The sequence below is a fragment of the Orbicella franksi genome, chromosome 7 (genome assembly GCF_964199315.1).
Source record: "Orbicella franksi chromosome 7, jaOrbFran1.1, whole genome shotgun sequence".
NCBI classification, from domain to species: domain Eukaryota; kingdom Metazoa; phylum Cnidaria; class Anthozoa; order Scleractinia; family Merulinidae; genus Orbicella; species Orbicella franksi.
The window spans coordinates 4,443,318-4,463,431 of NC_138151.1; the positions used below are offsets into that span (position 1 = coordinate 4,443,318).

Below are 20,114 nucleotides of genomic sequence, written 5' to 3' on the forward strand. Positions count from 1 at the left end.
AGCGTTTTAATTTTTTTCGGTCCCGATTTTTACATTGTAACTCCCGGCGTCCAAAAATAAACAGAGCTCTTCGTTGTGAGGGGGGTGAATGTTTGTACTATGGATGTGAACTCCAAATAGTCAGTGACGAAGCTAATAAATGGTTTATTGCCTCGTGTAATCGTCTGATCACTGTTTGAGTTAGCGGGAATTGAAATGCCAATCAACTCAGACATTGGGACAATGAATCTCTTTGCAGATTAAAGGGTGAGTGAGCACGTGTTACAGACTATGATTTTAACGTTTTCGTCGTTTGAATCAAAGCGGTTCAAAAATTTCAAAGTATCAATTTACCTTTAAACTGGCTTCCAGATAGACCCGCTTTCAAATGAGAAAAAGAGTTACTAGTTTGGCCACCTGAGTTATTGGCAGCGACGAGAAAAGAAGAAAACAACAATTGAAAACTGTCTTTTCTCCAGCTCGCACAGGTAACAGCAGCTGCCCCCTTTTTGTCGAATAAAGCAGTTTACCATGATGATGCGCACGCCCGAGATTTGAAATGACACTGACAAATTGAATAGTCTCGCACTTTCAAAAGAGAGCGAATTTGAAGTCGCAGCCACTCTTTGTATTTTTCAGTCACCTGCTAAGAAGTCTCGCCAGTGAGCAAACACGAAGGTGCTCCTTTCAGAAATGGAATACAAGTGTAGCGTCTTGCAAGCGAGAATAGCAAGTCAAGTAAGCGTATGGAAAAAAAGGATTTATTTTTCCTCAAAAGAAACAAAAGACTTCAGTCTGCTCCGACATTTTGAAACTATGGTAAATACAGCGGAAAATACACGAATTCGTGGTCAGTTTTTTTTTTTCTGAAGTCTTTTTCTGAAGTCTCTCTCTGAAGTCTTCCACTAACTTTGGAATAATTTCACTCATTGAGTCGAAAAAAAATAACGCGATGAAAAAATGGCCGCGAATGCGAGGGAAAGACCGACTTTAATCCATTCGTCAATCCGTTACCATCAAACAGCAGAAAAAAAATTTTTGCTGATGGACGTGGTGGATATAACATTGCTGGGAATTATACAGTTCCGTGTATCATTTTCAGTATCGGTCCGTAGACCGAGCCTGGCGCGGAAAACCGCATGTTTTCAACAGGTTTGCAAGCACGAGCGCACGCACAATTCCGTGCACCGTTGTTGACACAAGAGCTCCCGAGTTTTTGGACTGATTTTGCCGAGATAAAGAAATGTCTTAGCACAATTGACCTCGATCGATGATGCGCTGTCTCTGAACGGCGGTAATTCAAAGTCAGTAGTATGTAAAACTTTCGTTTTTGTCACCAAATTTAAGTCGTTTTCTTCAAAGCCGATCAATGGTTTAACACTTAGTAAACAATGACTGGCCGGTTCATTTCATTTGCATGTCACCAAGACGTTTGAACGGCCCCAAAAATCCTCGAAATATAAAGGCGATGTTATTAAACGATCCATCATCAAACTGTTTTCAATTTATCAAAATCGGGCTGGATTAGACAGATTGGCCTGAGTTTAGAGAAATTACTGTCACTAACATTTCCGTCGACCTCGAGGACGGGGCATGGCATTGAACTTTACAAACATCTTGTTCAACAGGTGAAATATCTCAACAACACGCGTGTTCTGCCCTTTGAAATATTAATATTGTTATCAACACAATGGGACGGAAGGTTTGGGGGTTGGGTTGTTAAGAACTTTGTATAAAGAAGTCTTTTATAAACAAATAGGCTTTCGGATTCCCACATTGAGTGCGTCGGTTTGTGCACTGCAAAAACCACGACTTTATATCAAAAAATATGTGAAAAAATTCAAAATCTGCGTGTCTGTAGCCCAACGTAATATGAACAGAATTTCGAACATGTAGGCTCCTGCTTTTTACACTAGCCTTCTATCTCCCCGCCTCCACTAAATTTTATTTTATTTTAATTTAATTTTTTTGTTATTATTATTATTATTGTTATTATTACTTTTTTCCTTAGTGAGACTTTCGACATATTACGTATAAATTCAGTTGACTTTGAGGGAACGGAAAACAGAGCATTGTCCATGACAAACTGGTTGTAACAAAATTTGGAAAGATATTAAGATGCGATTGGATTCCTCGTCAGTTTTAATAAACATGGCTTCCAGAAAGCCCTTTCAGGGTATGATTGACAGTGACAAGTATCCAACATCAGGTATTGAATACTCGCAGTTAAATAGTGGCGTTTCACTTAAACATTTATTTTCCTTTTTGTGGTTGAACATTTGGCTGTCGCTGAACGACTGACGGAGTTTAAAACACCCCAAAGAAGGATTCAGGTAGGTGACAATTTTTACATGTTCAGTTCTGAAGCCGTTCTAAATGGAACCAGGAAAAAAAACAGACAATCTAGCTTGTATTGTACCGCGCGCAGACATTTTCTTCTTCTGAGAGACAATAAGATTTGTATGGTACCGTATAGCCAGCCGTCGTAGACAACTGAGATATATTGGGAAGAAAATACAGCGTGCTGCAAAACAACTCCCGTAGTGCTTAAAAACTGAAAGTTCCACCATCTTGTTCGGAAAGGCTTTAAACACGGTTTGACATTGCGAAACCAAGAATATTACAAGACGCACATGTTATGTTTACAAAATTCTACGCTCAAAACTTTCTCAGTTTGCCCTTTGCTTGTCTGATTGTGATTATTAACGGCATCAAGCTTGTACTTTTCATGACGCTCGTGTTACAGTTGTCGGTGTCTTCACTCAAGTTGTCCCGCAATGAAAGCTGTTTGACAAGTTGAATTGCTAGAAGCAGTCATGTACCAGCGTAGCGACGCCTTGAGAACGGATAGCTTGGTACACTTGACGAGTTTTGGAAAAACATTAAGCGTACCCCCAGCCGCGAAGATTTTGTCGACCGAGAAAGTTTACAGGGTGAAATGAAACAACGAAATGTCCTTTCCCTTTGAAACTCCAGGGCAAAAATTGTAGATGATGAGATTTACATGATTCTACCTTCTTCAGCCATTGTCAATAATCACCAAGCCATGTTTTGTTTACGCTGTAACCATTTTTCCGGCCGATCATTTCAGGAAAAGGTTTTTTAATCCGATCTTACTGCAGCGATGAATTCCTTGAGAGGTGCCATAAATTAGCACTGTTAATGAGCTCAGCAACGGGTTTCGAATGGAAATGATCTTAGGATGATGAAATCACCACTAAACCTGCGACGCGACCAGGTTTTCCGCGCTCTCGAGTTCTTTTCAAAGAGGTGTTCGACTAGAACGTGAAAACAAACAAACCCGACAGAGGAAAAAAAGATTTCGGAAACCGGCCTGCACTAATAGATTTCTGATATCCTTTGATAAATTTCGTTGAAAGTGTTCGTTAATCATGCTAGAAGGTTCTGCTCGGACGCTATTTGGACTGACGGTTCGTTGCTTGAAAAAAAAATTGGTGTTAAACTTGTTCGCTTTCATGATTGAAAAACGTTACTCTGGTTTAAAAAATATAAAATGTTAGTAAAAATTTTTTTGTGTAAAAGTCCCAACGTTTCGGCTAAAACTTCAGCCTTCTTCAGGGGAAAGTGACAAGGAATTTGTAAAAAGGCACGTTCTTATACTATGCAAATCAGCAAATCGGAGCTAATTACGTCCTGCCCTTAGGGCTAAATTTAAAAATTTGTGCGGCAAATGCATGCCATCACCGCGGTTCAGCGGATTCCTACAAGTGTTAATTTCCCATGCTTCTAAAATACGTCTGTTGCGCCAATTTGTGCTTGTACGTAAAATCTTCGAAGATTCCCAGAAGATGGTGTGGCCAGAATGTAAACAATGTTCCGCTAAAGCTGACTTGTGCGCGTGTTTGTTTACAATCGCTTTTTGATGTTCTCTGAGCCGGGTGGAAAATTTTCGTTTCGTTTCCCCGATGTAGCTTTTGTCACAACCTTGACAGGGAATTGAATAAATTGCGCCACGAGTCTGATCTTTCGGGATTGGGTCTTTTGGTTTGGGAAATAAATTGCCGATGGTATGGTGTGGTTTTAAAGCAACTTTGATATTGTAATTGCTTAGGATTCGCTTAATCGATTCCGTAGTGCCCTTGACGTACGGTAAAATGCAGAAACCTTTTTTGTCATCCGGTGCAGTTGCAGGCGTTTGTTGAGAAGGTCGTTTCGGTTTGCTTGCATGAATAACAAAGCGTTTCGGGTAGCCATTCGACCCGAGTGCCGCGATCACATGTTTCATTTCCTTTGATTGTTGGTCAACAGAAGACGGGATAGCTTTTGCACGATCAGTCAGAGACTTCACAACAGCCCTTTTGTGAGCAGCCGGATGGTGAGAGTCAAACGAGAGATATCTTTCTGTGTGTGCCGGTTTGCGATAGACTTTAGGGGAGAGTTGGCCATCATCTTGTCGACAGACAGTGACGTCAAGAAAGTATATTTTCCGTTCTGTTTCTCTTTCAACCGTAAATTGGATCGACGGCTCGGTATTGTTTAAATGACTCTGTAAGGCTAGCACTAGGTTGGATTTAACAGCGGCACACACATCATCTACTGGAACTGGTTTAAGTACAATGTACTTTCATTGATCGAATTTGACTGAGAATGGGACGTTCAGTTGTTTTCCTGTATTTTTACCGATTCTTCTGTAAACGGGACACGCAGTGAACTTTAGATTGGGATTGTTCTTTCGCAGGCATTTACTGCAACAAGCAGGTTTTCAGCAAAAGCACAACGAGCGACATATACGGGCACTAAACATTAACGGCGGTGGTTTTCTCTCAAATGCTTTAAGACGCTGTTGTAACTACTGATCTGAAGTACTTTAAATCTCTGTAAGATAATTTTAAGCTGCGCTACAAAGATGTTATCCGTTCGGTCATCCTGGGGGAACTTGAGTCTTTCGAATTTTTTGTCCCTTTTCGCGAAAATTATCTTTGCAGCTGTTGGTTAGCTTATTTCCGAAATTCATAGCTGACCTTCAGTTTCTTCGGTACTAATAACGACGTTGTTATCAATCCGAAAACAACAAGCGTTACTGATAATTTCTCATATCGAGAACGTTCGAGGTGACAATTCTGTCGGGAAAATCAGAGAGAATTAAAGGCCCCCCGAACAGATAATTTACCGAAACGATCAGTTCTGTGCCCCTGGACGTAGGCAGAAGATGTGACGTGGTAAAATAGCGCCTTTTGTTCGGAAACTTCCAAACAAAGGGTACTTCTTCACAGCACCTTACAGTCCCCACAGTTTATACGCTGGTTTATATTAGGCTATAATCATGCCGTTATCGCAGTAGGCATGTATTTTGTTTCTAGCTGCACACAATAACTGGTCAAATGCCTGGGGAGGGAAGGATGCTGATGTCTCTTTGTAATCGACAAATTAAGAAAACACTTTGTTCCAATTTATCGTAAATCGGGATGTCGCAAGCTTCCAAAACACACTGTTGTATTTTGTCTTTAAAATGAGAATAAACAGCTATGCAGTTGGCTTCCTGTTCTAGAATGAGATAACAGATGAATTGCGTGAACTTCGGATCCTGGGAAAAACATTCACTGATGAAATCTGTGAAAAGTAACTGGGTGCGTTAGAAAGACCAGCGTCTTCGCAATCTTAATTTTCGATAGAGTTGTACATATCTCAACCTGTTACGGGACCCTGCCTTTTTCGAATCCTTGGGAGAAAATTTATAGACAAATGTAAGGTGTATTAAAAACAAGAGGGAGCGCCTCCTAACTGATAGAATCACATTATTCCTTGAATGATTTGCCAGTAAGTAAAATGTTTTGGAAACTGAGGTACTTTACAAATACACAATTTACAATGATGGTGTTTTTCAGAAATTATCTAACATTCAATTCCTCGAAATAAACTGTAATTTTCTAGGTGTTGGTTGTTTGGTCAATTGGTTGGTCGGGGCTCTTAATTAGAACATGGTTAGAACGTTTAATAAATTAAAAAAGTTGAGTGACACAAGGGAATACCAGTGACAATGACACAAGGCATTTAAGAGCCGTTTTACAGATTACAACACAAAACACGACAAAATATTTGTTATCCGAATTTTCGGCAGCTCCTTCGACTGAGAGAGCACCGTACGCACAAGTTTGCGGCCTTTCGTTAGTACAAATTGTTTTAAGGTGGCTTACAACAGTTTCCAAGGAGCGGACAGAGCCCAGTCATTAAATCTTTTGTCAAATGTTCCAAGATATTTTTCTCTTTCTCTAATTGCTGTTTTCTTAAGCCTTTATCCAACATGTTCGACAAGCAAACAAAACAACTTAATAAATTAATAGATAAAATGAACGGCCGAGTGCTGAAGGGAAGAATGGACATTAGTAGTTTTAATGTAAAGAGTAAAGTAAAAAGTAGAAAGTGAAAAATCTTTGACTTATTAACTTAAAATTGTGGCTCTCCACCTTAAGCATTACGATTTAAAATTCACGATCTGCAGGTATTTATACAAAAGACGACGCTGTTTATAACACAATCGATGACATAACAAAGGCCTTTAGCAACATGAACCAGCTGCAATAACGTGAGAAAAAAACGGAGAGCTTTAGGAACGAGAGCTAAATCGTGCGTGAAAAGAGAAAAAAAAAACACTCTGAGTTTTGGGTGCTAAACTGTCTGTGTATTCAGCGACTTTCGCTCGCGCGGTTACGTTTTGATGGCGTTGGAAGTTCACCTCAAATTAAGACACGCTGAAATGTTGATGAGACTAGCTCTGGAAAATTAAAAAGCTATGCAGTATTTGGAACAAATTTAAATTTATGACATCATTCATAATACATAGTTATTTCAAAACACGAGGGAGAGAAACAAAAGAAATGCTAAGTAGTGGATGAACTGATGGTTCTTTTTAAATCTTCAACCAACTCGCTATTATCTATAAGGACTTTAGGTTTTTAGCTGCGAGGAATGTGTTTCTAATGCGTAAATTAAAGCAGACGATATAAAAAAAGACAATTCTGCATCACAGAAACAAGTCAATGATACTGAAATAAAACTGCCATTGTTTAATAAAGGCACGCAATGTTATAACGAACGTGAATGGTTTTTGAGAAAATCCTATAATTTGCAAAGAATTAACCTTATGAAACTTTTAATCTAGCCGACTTTCTGGAATTCCTCAGCTTCTTTCACTTTTCCTCATATGTTGTTTTTGTTATTGCAAAGTCAGAGAATTAAAAGAAAACGCGCAAGAGAATTTGATTACAGGCACGTGGTCATTTGTTTCGGGTTGTCCTTGCGTTGTCTGATTCTTGTCGTCAGAAGCTCTGCCTGGACTAAACAAACCACTTTTTCTGTTGTTGGTTGGTTGTACATGTTTTACATAGGTGTTGGCTGTTTGGCCAATTGGTTGGTCGAGGTTCTTAATTAGAACATGGTTAGAACGTTTAATAAATTAAAAAAGTTGAGTGACACAAGGGAATACCAGTAACAATGACACAAAGCATTTAAGAGCCGTTTTACAGATTACAACACAAAACACGACAAAATATTTGTTATCCGAGTTTTCGGGAGCTCCGACGCGACTGAGAGAGGACGTACGCACAAATAGGCCCTTTGGGCGATCCGGTCACATGGTACGGAATTAATTATGCTGGGACGCAAGTTACACAGTGGGACTTCTAAAACAAAGGAACTCGTGCCAGTCTAGTCCGACTTTCCTTTGCTTTAGAAGTCTCATTGTGTAACTTGCGTCCCAACATAATTAATTCCGTACCATGTGACCAGATCGTGCAAAGGGCCTATTGGCGGCCGTTCGTTATAACAAATTATTTTAAAGTGGCTTAAAACAGTTTCCAGGGAGCGAACAGAGCCCGGTCATTAAATCTTTTGTCAAATGTTCCATGATGTTTTTCTCTTTCTCAAATTAGTGTTTTCGTGAGTCTTTGTCCAACATGCTCGACAAGCAAACAAAAAAACTTAATAAATTAATAGATAAAATGAACGGCCGAGTGCTGAAGGGAAGAATGGACATTAGTAGTTTTAATGTAAAGAGTAAAGTAAAAAGTAAAAAGTGAAAAATCTTTGACTTATTAACTTAAAATTGTGGTTCTCCACCTTAAACATTACGATTTAAAATTCACGATCTGCAGGTATTTATACAAAAGACGGCGCCTTTTATAGTACTATCCAAGACATAAAAAAAGGCCTTTAGCAACATGAACCAGCTGCAATAACGTGAGAAAAAAACGGAGAGCTTTAGGAACGAGAACTAAATCGTGACGTGAAAAGCTAAACAAAAACCCTGAGTTTTGGGTACTTATCTGTCTGTGTATTCAGCGACTTTCGCTCGCGCGGTTACGTTTTGATGGCGTTGGAAGTTCACCTCAAATTATGACACGCTGAAATGTTGATGAGACTAGCTCTGCAAAGTTAAAAAGCTATGCAGTATTTGGAACAAATTTAAATTTATGACATCATTCATAATACATAGTTGTTTCAAAACACGAGGGAGAGAAACAAAAGAAATGCTAAGTAGTGGATGAACTGATGGTTCTTTTTAAATCTTCAACCAACTCGCTATTATCTATAAGGACTTTAGGTTTTTAACTGCGAGAAATGTTTCTAAGTCGTAAATTAAAGGAGGCGATGTAAAAAGACAGTCCTGCATAACAGAAACAAGTCAATGATAGCGAACTGAAACTGCCATTGTTAAATGAAGGCTCGCAATATCATTACAAACGTGAATGGGTTTTGGGAAAATCGAGTGTAATTTGCAAGGTGCTATTGCCAAAAGCGCCAGCTCAGTGAAACTATTAATCTAGCCGACTTCAGTTCCTGTCAGTTTTCCTTATATATTGTTGTTGTTTTTTTATGACAAAGTCAGAGAATTGGAATAAAACGTGTGAGAAGTTTACACGCACGTGGTAATTTGTTTTGGTCTGTTTTCGCGCTTTCAAGCTTGGTACGTGTTTGATTCTTATCGTCAGAAATTCTGCCTAGACTAAACAAACCACTTTTTCTTTTGTTGCTGGTTGGTAGAACGTGTCTCACTAACCTGGTGTGAGCACGTACGGGGGAACTGCAGGAACTGGTATTATAAACACGGTCAGCAAGGGCCTCACAAAATTATTACAAAGTCCGAGAATTGGAATATAAAAACGCGCGAGAGAATTTGACTACACGCACGTGGTCATTATTTTGATCTGTTTTCGCGCTTTCGAACTTGGTCGGTCTGATTGTTATCGTCAGAAGCTCTGCCTAGACTAAACAAACTGCTTTTTCTGTCATTGCTGGTTGGTCGTACATGTTTCACTCGCTAGCGTGAGCACCGTATGGGGGAACTGGTATCAACAAGGGTCCTACGAAGTGTCGATATTCTTCCGTTGTATATTCTTCCAGTGTGTCTCCAAGTAAGCTCGATTCCTTAGGCCGCGTCCACACTACGGAGGAGAAACTTGAAAACGGTGTTTTCTCACTGAAAACGTATCAAATGTTTTCCGTTCACATTACGCCGGAGAAATTTGAAAACGCAGCAATCACCGGTCATTTTGGATTTGTGTTTGAGGAAAATTGCATGATTATGGTAACGTCATCGTTTTCGAAAAGCTCCGTTTTCAAAATGTTTTCCGTCCACACGAAAACGAAAAGCCGGTGTTTTTAAATTCCTCCCGTTTCAAGTGCGTATTCCAAAAGCTCCGTTTTAGTGCCGGATTAGTGTAGATGGTAGGCCTAGCGGTAGAAACAAAGCTGTGTTTTCAAATTCCTCCGGCGCAGTGCGGACGCCGCCCGATGACATGAACGTTTGATTGTAAAAGACTGAATATAGCAAACTGCGAGTGAGACATGTACAGAAGAGGTATTAGTTTCAGGTTTTCAATCTTACACGTCTATAGCATGTCTTGAAATAATCTTTAAAGCACTGTCTGAGTTATGAACCACCTATATAAGAGACATTTTCCAGTCCAACAATATAACCTTATATTGGACCGACATAACTGTAGCTGATTAAAAAGCGGAAGCGTAGTTGAGTGCTAGTTGGGGAGTAACGCATGAAGCAAAAATTTGCGTGGGAGGCAAACACAACTGTCTTTCACAATATAACTTATTTGCCTTTAATCAGCGCCAACACGCTTCCCTTGTTGGTTTGTTTTGTCGTTTGTTTCTTCATTGGGAAAGTGTGTGCATGAAGGAGGCAGAAGTATCTTTTTGCCAATCAGAAGATACTTGCGGCTTGCTATAGCTGTGATTCCCTTTGTTTTGACTTCTTTTATTAATTGCTTCGCTATGGCGTGAAAAGTGTGCACGAACTACAGTACTAAGAACAACGCCAGTCGTGTTTAGAATGGTCTGCCTGCATGTTAATTACCATGGTTTCACCTTGACTCGAACCGCGGAAACCAGGCGAAACTCACGCTAAAACACACACACTGACCTTCACCTGCACTTTCAGATAATGGCATGATTCAAACATTTCCACTGGTCACGCAAACCTTACAACACTAAAAAATGACTTTGCAAGTTTGTTTCTGTGAAAATAACCAACCGTGAGGCAACCAAACAAGAAATTCAACTAAAAGCTCGAAAACCAGCAAACCCGCCGAATATTTCTGTTTGAAGCGCTCTCTAGGCATCGCTTGATTCGCTTAATGTTCCTGTCAGTGATTAACACACTCACCTGTCAGACAAGCACAGCAAACGCGACAATAGAAACTGTACTTAGGGGTGGAGTGTTTGAATTTTGATGGGGACTGGGTGGTTTTCAAAACAAATTTCCTTCAAGTATTCTTGTACCAAATCATGCAAACGACCACTGCCGAAAAAAGAAATTCAAACACTCTCGGTAAGCCGAACAAAAAAAAAAAAACATTTCATACGGAGAAAAAAGATCGTGCATGCACGCGTACCGAGAAAAAAAATTGTTAAGGCATGAAAGGGTTAAAAAAATTCGTGCCTGTACAAATCACCCACCCACACAACCCTAAAAGACAAATGATCCGCCTGTCATAAATATGCTTTGTCACTATCATTACCTCAAGGCCTAAAAATTAAACCACAAGCAGGCCTGAATCGCAATTGTACTAGGTGAGTTTCCAATTTCTTTCTCATTTTATTTTCTACTTTTTGTAGTTGTGTGTATGTTGTGCATCGCGATTTCGTGAGACGAGTCAAAAAGCAGTAACTCCTCACCAAACTGATTATAATAAGAGATTTAGAGAGTTAGTGCTGCAATGCAAACATCGTGAAATATTTGCACCCTTTGAGCTTTGTTAGTTTCAAGTCCCTGGAACTAGAAAATATCGTCCAAGCTCTTGGGAATCAAGCCCATGCAAGTCAAAATCAAAATGTGCACAGCTTTGTCTCAGCTTGTTTCGAGTGCCCAGTGAGTGAAAAAGAGCCTATATTTTGGCGACTCTGTGTGAACCAAGCGTGCGATTATTTTTAACATGTTGATTTAACTTAAGGTCATTATCTTTGCAATTAGGTTTCAAGTCCATAGAACTCGAAAATATCGTGCACGGTCTTGGGAATGAAGTCCATGTAAGTCAAAATGAAAATGTGCGCAGCTCTGACTCAGGCTGTTTCGAGTGCCTCAGTAAGTCCAAAAGGGCCGAGATATTGCGCTCTTTGAGAGTGGTGTAGGATAAATTAGTCAAGAAAGTCAGCGTTTGTTTTTTCAGGGAATCCTCTGTTCACATGCGGTGCATAAACAGGAGTTCAGTTTTTCCGGCTTTCATTCGTATTAGTGTAAATTGGCTCCAGAATGCTATTTTACAGATCAGGGACTATTCTACGCATAATTACAGTTCGTGAAAATGGTAATTTGAGAACTTGATTTTTTCTGCTATCCAGATTAAGGTTGGTAAGTAGGCATTTTAACTCAGTTAGGTCAGTTGTTTGAACTTAATTTTTTTTAGAGTCTTGAATAAATTTTTATTTAAAATATAAACTGCGTAAAAACCTTCCTTTAACGATTCTCTTATGTATAATTTTGTAATCCAGCTGAAGCCGGCCTAAAAGCAGAGTTTTAATCACTCAATTTGAGCTCAGGTTTCGTAAATTGATAGATAACGAATGCATGACAGTTTAACACCCACATGTATTGTAACAAGAAACGATAGAAAAGTAAAAACCTGGTCAGCAAAAAATACCAAGTGAATATTTGTTCCTAAGAGCCATTTGTGATTAAAAAGTTTTACTCTCTGGTGGGAAAAATGGAATACTGATTATTTTATTTGCATGGCTCGGTGATTCTGAACTGGTATAAATTATCGTTGTTCCCTGAATTCAGTAACAACTTGTGAATAAAACAGCCTCGAGAATGGTAAGATATTTTTAACAGTTATTCCGTTCAGAGGGGACTTTTTTTCTTCCGTGTGAGGTAGTTTGGTATAAACTTGTGTTGTTTCAATTACGTAGCAGCTTGTGTATCAAATTATTGTCGCGCGTTGTCAATATTCAGTTTTAGCTCTCGACTGCTCGTGCTTGCTGTCAACTTGGAAATAAATCTGCTTACACCCCATTGGATGCTACTTGACGGGTCGACCATCCTCTAGAAAGGTTGAGAACAAAGTTCGGATTGGCGAAACACCAGAACAGAAACCTGGTGGGGGGGGGGGGGGGGGAACTACTCCTAGAAAAATTGGGTAGGGTGTGCGGCCCGTTTCCCAAAACTCTTACCCTATTTAAGACCAAAATCTGCGATTTTCCCTTCCCTATTTATGACCTGACCAAAACTTCGATACTCTATTTAAGACTCGACCTGTTTCAGACCTACCTTATAATTAGTTCCCTAGTTCAGACCAATGTTAAGGCAATTTATTGGGTAGGATAGCTGCTTCTAAAAAAAAGCATACCCAATTCAAGATTGGAGTGCAAAAACCATACCCTATTTGAGAACAAAATGGCCAAAATCGATTCGCTATTCTAGACCAAAATGGCCTAAAAAAACTATACCATTTGGGGCCGCACATACCCATATAGCCCATATAAGGGAGTCCCCCCGGAACAGAAATGCCGCTGGCGTCTGATACGCTAAGCCAATATAATGCTACGATGTTAAAAAAAAACCTGAAAAAAAACTCGTTATTTTAGCAGCCTGTTTATCGGAGGTGTCGAAACAAAAGGATATATTACCCTGAACACAGCTGTTAATGGCAGTTATCCTCAGCTATGATCCGCTCACCCGTTTGCCTGGGAGAGCTTTTATTTACTTTATAATCTGACTGAAAAATTCAGGTTCTCATAAGAGTGTCAATTTTTATTTTCATGAAAGAGTTGCCATGTGAAGTAAAATTAAAAGGTAAATTAGTTTGTTATTATTTCTGTTTTATATTTATCAGGAACAGCTATAAATTGCAGAAGTCGATTTTTAATCAACTTGAAAAGCTCTGCCTATTTTATAATGCGTTAAATTTCCCTGGCACATAAGCTTATATTTTCCATCGAGCGTAATTTTTCTTTATAATTACTTGGTTAAGTAAACACAAATGAGCGCGCTTTTTGATCATATACGAAAAACAATTGCTTTACAGCGTACATTTCAAAATAACATTTATTTTCTTGTTTGAATTCTTAATGCTTAGCAAAATAAAACTGCTCTTCGTACAAAAAAATATAGACATATACTAACTTTTACCAAAACACTGCCAGAGATATTTTTCTGAAAGGAAAACATATCGGATGTCTGTGTTTGCCAGTCAGTTAATTGCTTTTCTCTTGACCACCTGCTATATAACATTATTTCATTTTGCTACCTGTTCTACAATTATTTGTTTTGCGCGACAAGTCTCAACTAATGGCAACTAATTGCTTCATGACAGCCTCTGGCGCTGACACTTTAAAAAGCGGCAAGATGCTCCGAAATTCTTTGATATCTAGCGTTTGGTTTTTTTTTTTTTCTGAACGCCAACCGCCAATGTTCTTGGGTTTCGTGGCGAAAACGGCGTCATCACTCTTCAAACCGAGGCCAGACGCCAGGGATAAAGTTATAAACTTAAACAGTGTAACTTTTGTTTATGTTTAAGTCATTATTCACCCAAAACGTTTATTCATTTATAAAACATTACACCCGTAAACTCATAGAAACCATTTAACAATTTCTGACATTTTCTAACCAGAGCAACAAGTTATTATTTAGACTTCTCTCATAAATACGTAAAACGTTGATCCTTTGTTAGTGCCACTCTGTCGTCTGATTGGCTTAGTTCTGATTGATTGACAGTTTTGTTTTTAATGCTTAGACATGTTTTCACATAAAACGAGACAATGATATCAAAACATATATTTTATCTGTATTGGAGCCTCTGACAACACACTAGGTAAGAATCAAAGCTTAACCCAGTAAGTTTCGAAACTATGAATAATTATTCTTATTCTAAGCATGTATTTCTCCCCTATTTTACGAATTTATATTTGCCATCTTAAGCTGGCCTGGTATTGAGCCCTCTTCTCTATCAAACCAGACACCAGCTGAATTTCATGTACGCGAATCTTTTGATATCCGCCCCACGATTTATACAACGAAATTTCTACCGGAATAGTTTAATCCTAGATCTTAACAGCCACTAATTTTAGAAAAGGACATTCCAAAGGAACATTCCAATTTTCTCTCATTTCTTTAAAACTAAATTTTGATTGCGATAAGATTGACTGACTAACAGAAATTGGCCGCCGACGGCGCAATGTCTAAAGGACCGGCGCTGTGTGTCAATTTTCATAATTTCAGTTCGAGAATTTCATTAACAAATTATTTCAATGAAATGCTTGGTTCAATGTTTGAACTCGGTAAATACTGATGAATGACGGAAATTTTAACCCGAGTTAGTAAATTATATGAAATCTATAAGCGACAAAACAGGATGCAGTAGGGAAAATTCTCCCTACCATTACTCGGCTGTCCACAGGTATAAAGACAAACAAACTTCGATACGAGTCATAACATTAGTAACAACAACCGATATAAAAAGAAGCCCTACATATTTACTTCATTTTTCGATCCCTCTATACATTATTGTTAATACTTTTGATTTTTCTTATTAATTAGCGCGGTTTACGACGGAGAATGAAGTAAAATGAGACAAGTCACGGTGTTGTGGATCTGCATTTTCTGTAAGTATTACCGAGCTCGTGAACGGCAAGTCAAATCGTCTCCTCTTTGTGTGATTATCGAATTTTCGTTAAAAAACGTGAAGTTGTGAAAGCTACATTAATGAGAACTTTACGACTTACTAGTAGGGGGTGAAAACACGTCAAAAGAAGGAAAATAAACTTCGGGTTGGCTTCCATGGTTCAGAAACCGGTCTGTGCTATTAACAGCCTTTTTCACAGTTGACTTTTCTCATTTACGTTACAACATAATCTGTCATGCATGTGAGACAATTTGGGATGATTTTGTAGTTTCTGCCCTAAATTGCCTCGCATCCAGGTTGGATTACACTGTAATGCAAATGAGAAAAGCTTAATTGTGAAAATAGCCATTAAGCTCTCTTATCATCACTTCTTTAACTCGGCTCTTTTCGACCCGTTATACACTGCCTTTGAGCGCAAACAGATTTGCGTGGAACAACAAATAAAAATCCGCGCGGGGGCCTTAAGGATATAACAGAGATGGTTCTTTCTAGCAATTTTTCTACAGTGCGTTTTGCTTTAAACATTTCAAACAAAGATTTAGAACTTCTCTCAATTTTCAAAGAACCACGTCACAGTTTGTACATCTTGAAAAATTTAGCCTAGACTTTTCAAGTTCCTTGTTCCTTTATGGTTTGTTATTATCTCTTTGGCGTACTTCCATCTTAGTAAACTACTATTTTCAGGTTCCCTTCAATTTAAAGTGCCAAAATAACTCAAAATGCCGTGTGGCTGAACTCCTTTAAAAAAAAAAAAAACAAAGAATAACCTTATATAGCGTGACCTGGAGAATTTTTTTTTTTTTCAGCGTTTGCCACCAAGGGGTTGTCACTAGTGTGTGAATCATACGATCAGAAATGTCGGACATCCAACTCTGCAGCCTCAGGAAACTCCTCGTGTTCAACATTACAGCACTGCGATCACATGCTTGGTTCAACGCCAGCTTGTTATGCCTTGTTCGGTCAGAACAAAGATGGCGGACTGAATACTATCATGAAAGGATGCATAACTCAGCCTGCCCAAGATTGCGCGCCCTCGTCAGTATGCAACGGGCAACGAAAGAGTCTCCATAACTCGCCAGCTCTCTACCACTGCTGTTGTACAGAAGACAAATGTAACCGAGATGTAATTATTCTTATCAGCGAAGAGACGGAAAAGAATTGTGTGGTGAAAGGTAAGAATCTTTTTCTAGAGTAACAGACTAACGCAGGGTTTTAATTTGTCTTGATTTCGTAATATAACCCAAAGCGACTTCTTCGGCAGGTTTTAACAGTCTCCTTCCACCCAAATCGGGAACCAAATGTGTACTTTTCATTTCCATGAGAACTTTATTTTCATCAACTTTTAGCCTGAAATGTCAGTCATCTCCCGCTCTCGGCCTAATCCCCTAGTGAGAGAACGATTGCGGGAGGAAGAATAGAAAATTTTCCGCCGTGTTTTAAGACTATGTTGAGAATAAACTCCGATTGAGCTGGTTTCCACCAGTGCACGATTTGAAGTTCAAAATGAAATTATTTTTACGGCAGTTTCTCAATTACAGCTTGCATTAGGAATCGAGATCAACACCATATCTTAACGAACGACGTCCTTAAGCCGAGTTGCCGCGTAGATAGCACGCATTAACGCTAAAATGCAAGATGACTGTTTGAAAATACAAATTTATGAAACTTTGTGGCATATTAGAACGTGACGTAACCGTTATTAGTCTACTAATGTGTTGAGACCAAGATCAAAAATCAGATTTTGATCGCTCTTAGGAAACAACTTACTGTAACAGAAATTAATTATTTGTGTATCACAGAACAAGGCAGAGTGGAGTAGCTCTAATCTCTCTTATCAAGTTGATGTTCTTTCCACATTTTAGATATTAAAGAGTCGATAAGACAATTAACATTGTTAATCTGGGGTCATCTTGTGGCAATGACAATTGTCCTGAGCGTAATTGCGATTATTCTGATGCTGTGGAAATTGATTTCTTACAAACGACGAAGGAAGATATCAAGACATGTAAAACATTTATCTCAAGTGGTCTGCGATAAAGGCGTGTCAGGTTAGTTATTTGAATTCTAAAAAACAGTCAGTACACGAATTTATTCCAACTGGCCATTAAGTTTGATGTGTTTTATTTTCGTGGCGGATCGATGGCCCCATGGTTAGTGCGCACGTCTCCGGATCGAGCGGTCTGGGGTCGAACCCTGGCCGAGGACATATTGGGTTGTGTTTCTGGGCAAGACACTTTAGTCTTACAGTGCCTCTCTCCACCCAGGTGTATAAATGAGTACCGGCGAACTTAATGCTGGAGGTAACCCTGGAATGGACTAGCATCCCATCCAGGGGGGAGAGGAAATACTCCTAGTCTCTAAACGCTACAGAGACCGAGATAAACTCCGGTCTGATGGACCACTTGGCTTGTATGCAGACTTTACCTTTTTGCCTTTATTTATATCATCAATAAACTCTACGGTAATATCAACGAAAACTGAAAATGAAATTGGATGCATACGTATTTGATTTTGAACAGTATTTCCCTTTTGAACTTTAAAAAGCTTTTGGAATCATTTCTTTTGTAGGTACTCATCAATATCAGAACACCTCTCGCTGGAAGAAGCAAGACTTCCAACTTATCACGTGTCTTGTACGAAGCACGTTTGGTGAAATATGGCAGGCCAGGCTACATGGCTCTAATCGGATAGTCCGCATTCGATTGTCAGTGGGCTCGGATGATGTGTATGTGTATGACAAACAGCTGATGGCAAAAAATACAAACGTAAACACCGCAGGAGTTGTATAAATCTATAAAGAGAGGATTTTTCTATAAAAAAAAAAAAAGATATGGAGTTACTGAATGACCTGCTCCTCTATGTACGTAGTACGTTGAATGAAGGAAGACTTCAATATTAAATTAGCAGTTTTCAGTGATTGTAATTTATGCAGACGTAAGAAACTTGTCAATTCGAAACCTAAACTTCCAGTTACTTTGTATATATTATAATCAATCGTTAAACATCGTTCATTGCCGAATTTCTCCAGTTGTGAAATGTTTATTATAAGAATTTGTGTGAGAAAAGTGCCCAATGGTCTAATGCACCATCAATTCCAATACTTCGTGAACTTTAAGTTTCAGTTTGATCAACACATAAATGATATATCTATGTTTGTATATAATGCTTAAATTCAGAGTAAGTTTATTTGTAATATATATAGTTTCAATTAACATTGCTGCTTCTGCTGGGTTGTAACCTGGTCAAGGAGTTCGTTAAATAGGGAGCACTTCGAAAAACGGCGAGAGGGAAAATACGGGAGGCGAGATCGACAGAGAGAAAACCGTGATCATTTTTTACATTTTCCACCGATAGACAACCTGCAGAGGCCTCGTAACATAACCGTCGATTGTCTCAGTAGAGCAAAATGGGGATGCTAGGTCTACACGACTTCAACGGCTCACAAGATTCATTTGTCGCTTTTTCACCTCACTGAGCTCCTCCCCTATTTTTCCCTGGCCGTTTTTCGCGCCACTCGCCAACCAACGGAATGCGCACCTGGACTAAGCTAGTTGCGTGGTAATACAAGACGGATTTGTAGTATCCTGGATTTCTTACACACATAACGTCACTAACATCTCAAATATGTTTGATACATCTTGCCTGGAGCCAAATTTGCTGCGCTTTTAGTAACATGCGAAACTTAACTAACGATTGCGTTTTGGCTGCCGTCAATCACACACGAAAACCAATGAACCTGGAAAAAAACAATAAACAAAATGACTCGAAATTTACCAAATCACAACTCATGCAGACGTGTCCATTTGAACCAGTTAACTGCTGTTTCCTGAGACGTCAACTAAGATGATTAACACCATACAGCGAAACGCGTTCATCGAGCAGAGTTCGTGCACTATTAAAAAAACACTTTAATTTAGTATTCGCTAAATGTGCCTTACATTTGCTTTTCTAACTCGCTTATAGATTACTAAACAATAAAACCGACGCCTGCTTTTCTACACTGAAAATCGTATTCATTTTACATCAACAAGTGTCTTGTACACTCTGAGAGCTACAATAGCCTGCATGGCTGGGCTTTTTACCTTGTTAAGGAACTAGTAGAGGCAAGATCTACTCACGCCCGATCTGTTGGAGGATAAATCGATGCAAAAGCACAAAGAAATTCGTACAATCTTATGCTATACATGATAACCCTTCCAGAAAATAAGGCCCCCAAAGCCTTCTGATGACAATCCACACACCTGGAACTATGCCTCACATGCATATATGTTTAGAGAGCACAAGAGGTTTATGAAACTTTCAAACTTCTGTCCGCTCCTAAGCTTTGATACGCACAATCTCTTCCAAATATGAACTCGAACATTTTTAAACACAAACTTTATTTCCGGTAACAAGTTTGTACACCCTCCCCCCGGATAATAAAAAGTGCCCCTTTTTCAATCCCCCTCTCAACGGATAAGCTTTGGGTGAACTATGTGAGTCCAACCATCATGAGAATATTGCTTCTCCCTAGCGTCAGATTGAAACACATCTATCATCATTTTTCGGTGATATGGCGGTTGACCACGAACAAGTACAAGGATAAATTTCAACTGTGATCAAGGAAGATCTTAATTCGTGCCAATTATCCTAGCCTGAAGTTTGAACCTTAAGAGCGTAGTCACAATATCGTGATTTGTTTTCTTCCGTGATTTGTGTTCATCTGTTCTACCATACCTGGTATAAATGTTTTCTTTCTTATTGCAGCTGGTTTTCGGTCCTGCAGGCTCTGTTGAATGTCGACTTCGAGTTACCTGAGGGTTTGTATGCTTTAGTGGGCTACGCTTGATGTTGCACCATTCATACATGAATTTGGTTTCCTTTTACTTCAGTGCGACGGCTGCCATTTTGCAATTTACCAACAAGTCTCTAGTCCAACAGACATGTTTTGAGCAACAGAATTATTCCACTTTACATTTGAACAATCCATCGCTTTCTCTCGTAAATCTATACAATTTATTTTTCCTAGAGGGCACAGTAACGAATCCTGCATTCTAATTGTTCTGA

The 20,114-nt window shown here is 39.1% G+C and overlaps 1 protein-coding gene across 3 annotated transcripts; it reads left to right on the top strand.

The window, feature by feature from the left end:
- The first annotated feature begins 1,504 nt into the window (after positions 1 to 1,504).
- LOC145491706 (receptor protein serine/threonine kinase put-like) lies at positions 1,505 to 19,867 on the top strand. 3 transcript variants are annotated; one of them, XM_081470948.1, is made up of 5 exons: positions 1,505 to 2,312; positions 14,984 to 15,048; positions 15,875 to 16,240; positions 16,931 to 17,116; positions 17,637 to 19,867. In XM_081470948.1, the coding sequence occupies exons 2-5, from the start codon at positions 15,012 to 15,014 to the stop codon at positions 17,855 to 17,857; spliced, it is 810 nt and encodes a 269-aa protein (XP_081327074.1). In that variant the 5' UTR covers positions 1,505 to 2,312; positions 14,984 to 15,011; the 3' UTR covers positions 17,858 to 19,867. The 3 variants fall into 3 exon arrangements, with proteins under 3 accessions (XP_081327074.1, XP_081327075.1, XP_081327076.1); XM_081470949.1 differs by lacking the exon at positions 1,505 to 2,312 and adding an exon at positions 8,882 to 11,022; XM_081470950.1 differs by lacking the exon at positions 1,505 to 2,312 and adding an exon at positions 14,242 to 14,258.
- The last annotated feature ends 247 nt before the right edge of the window (positions 19,868 to 20,114 follow it).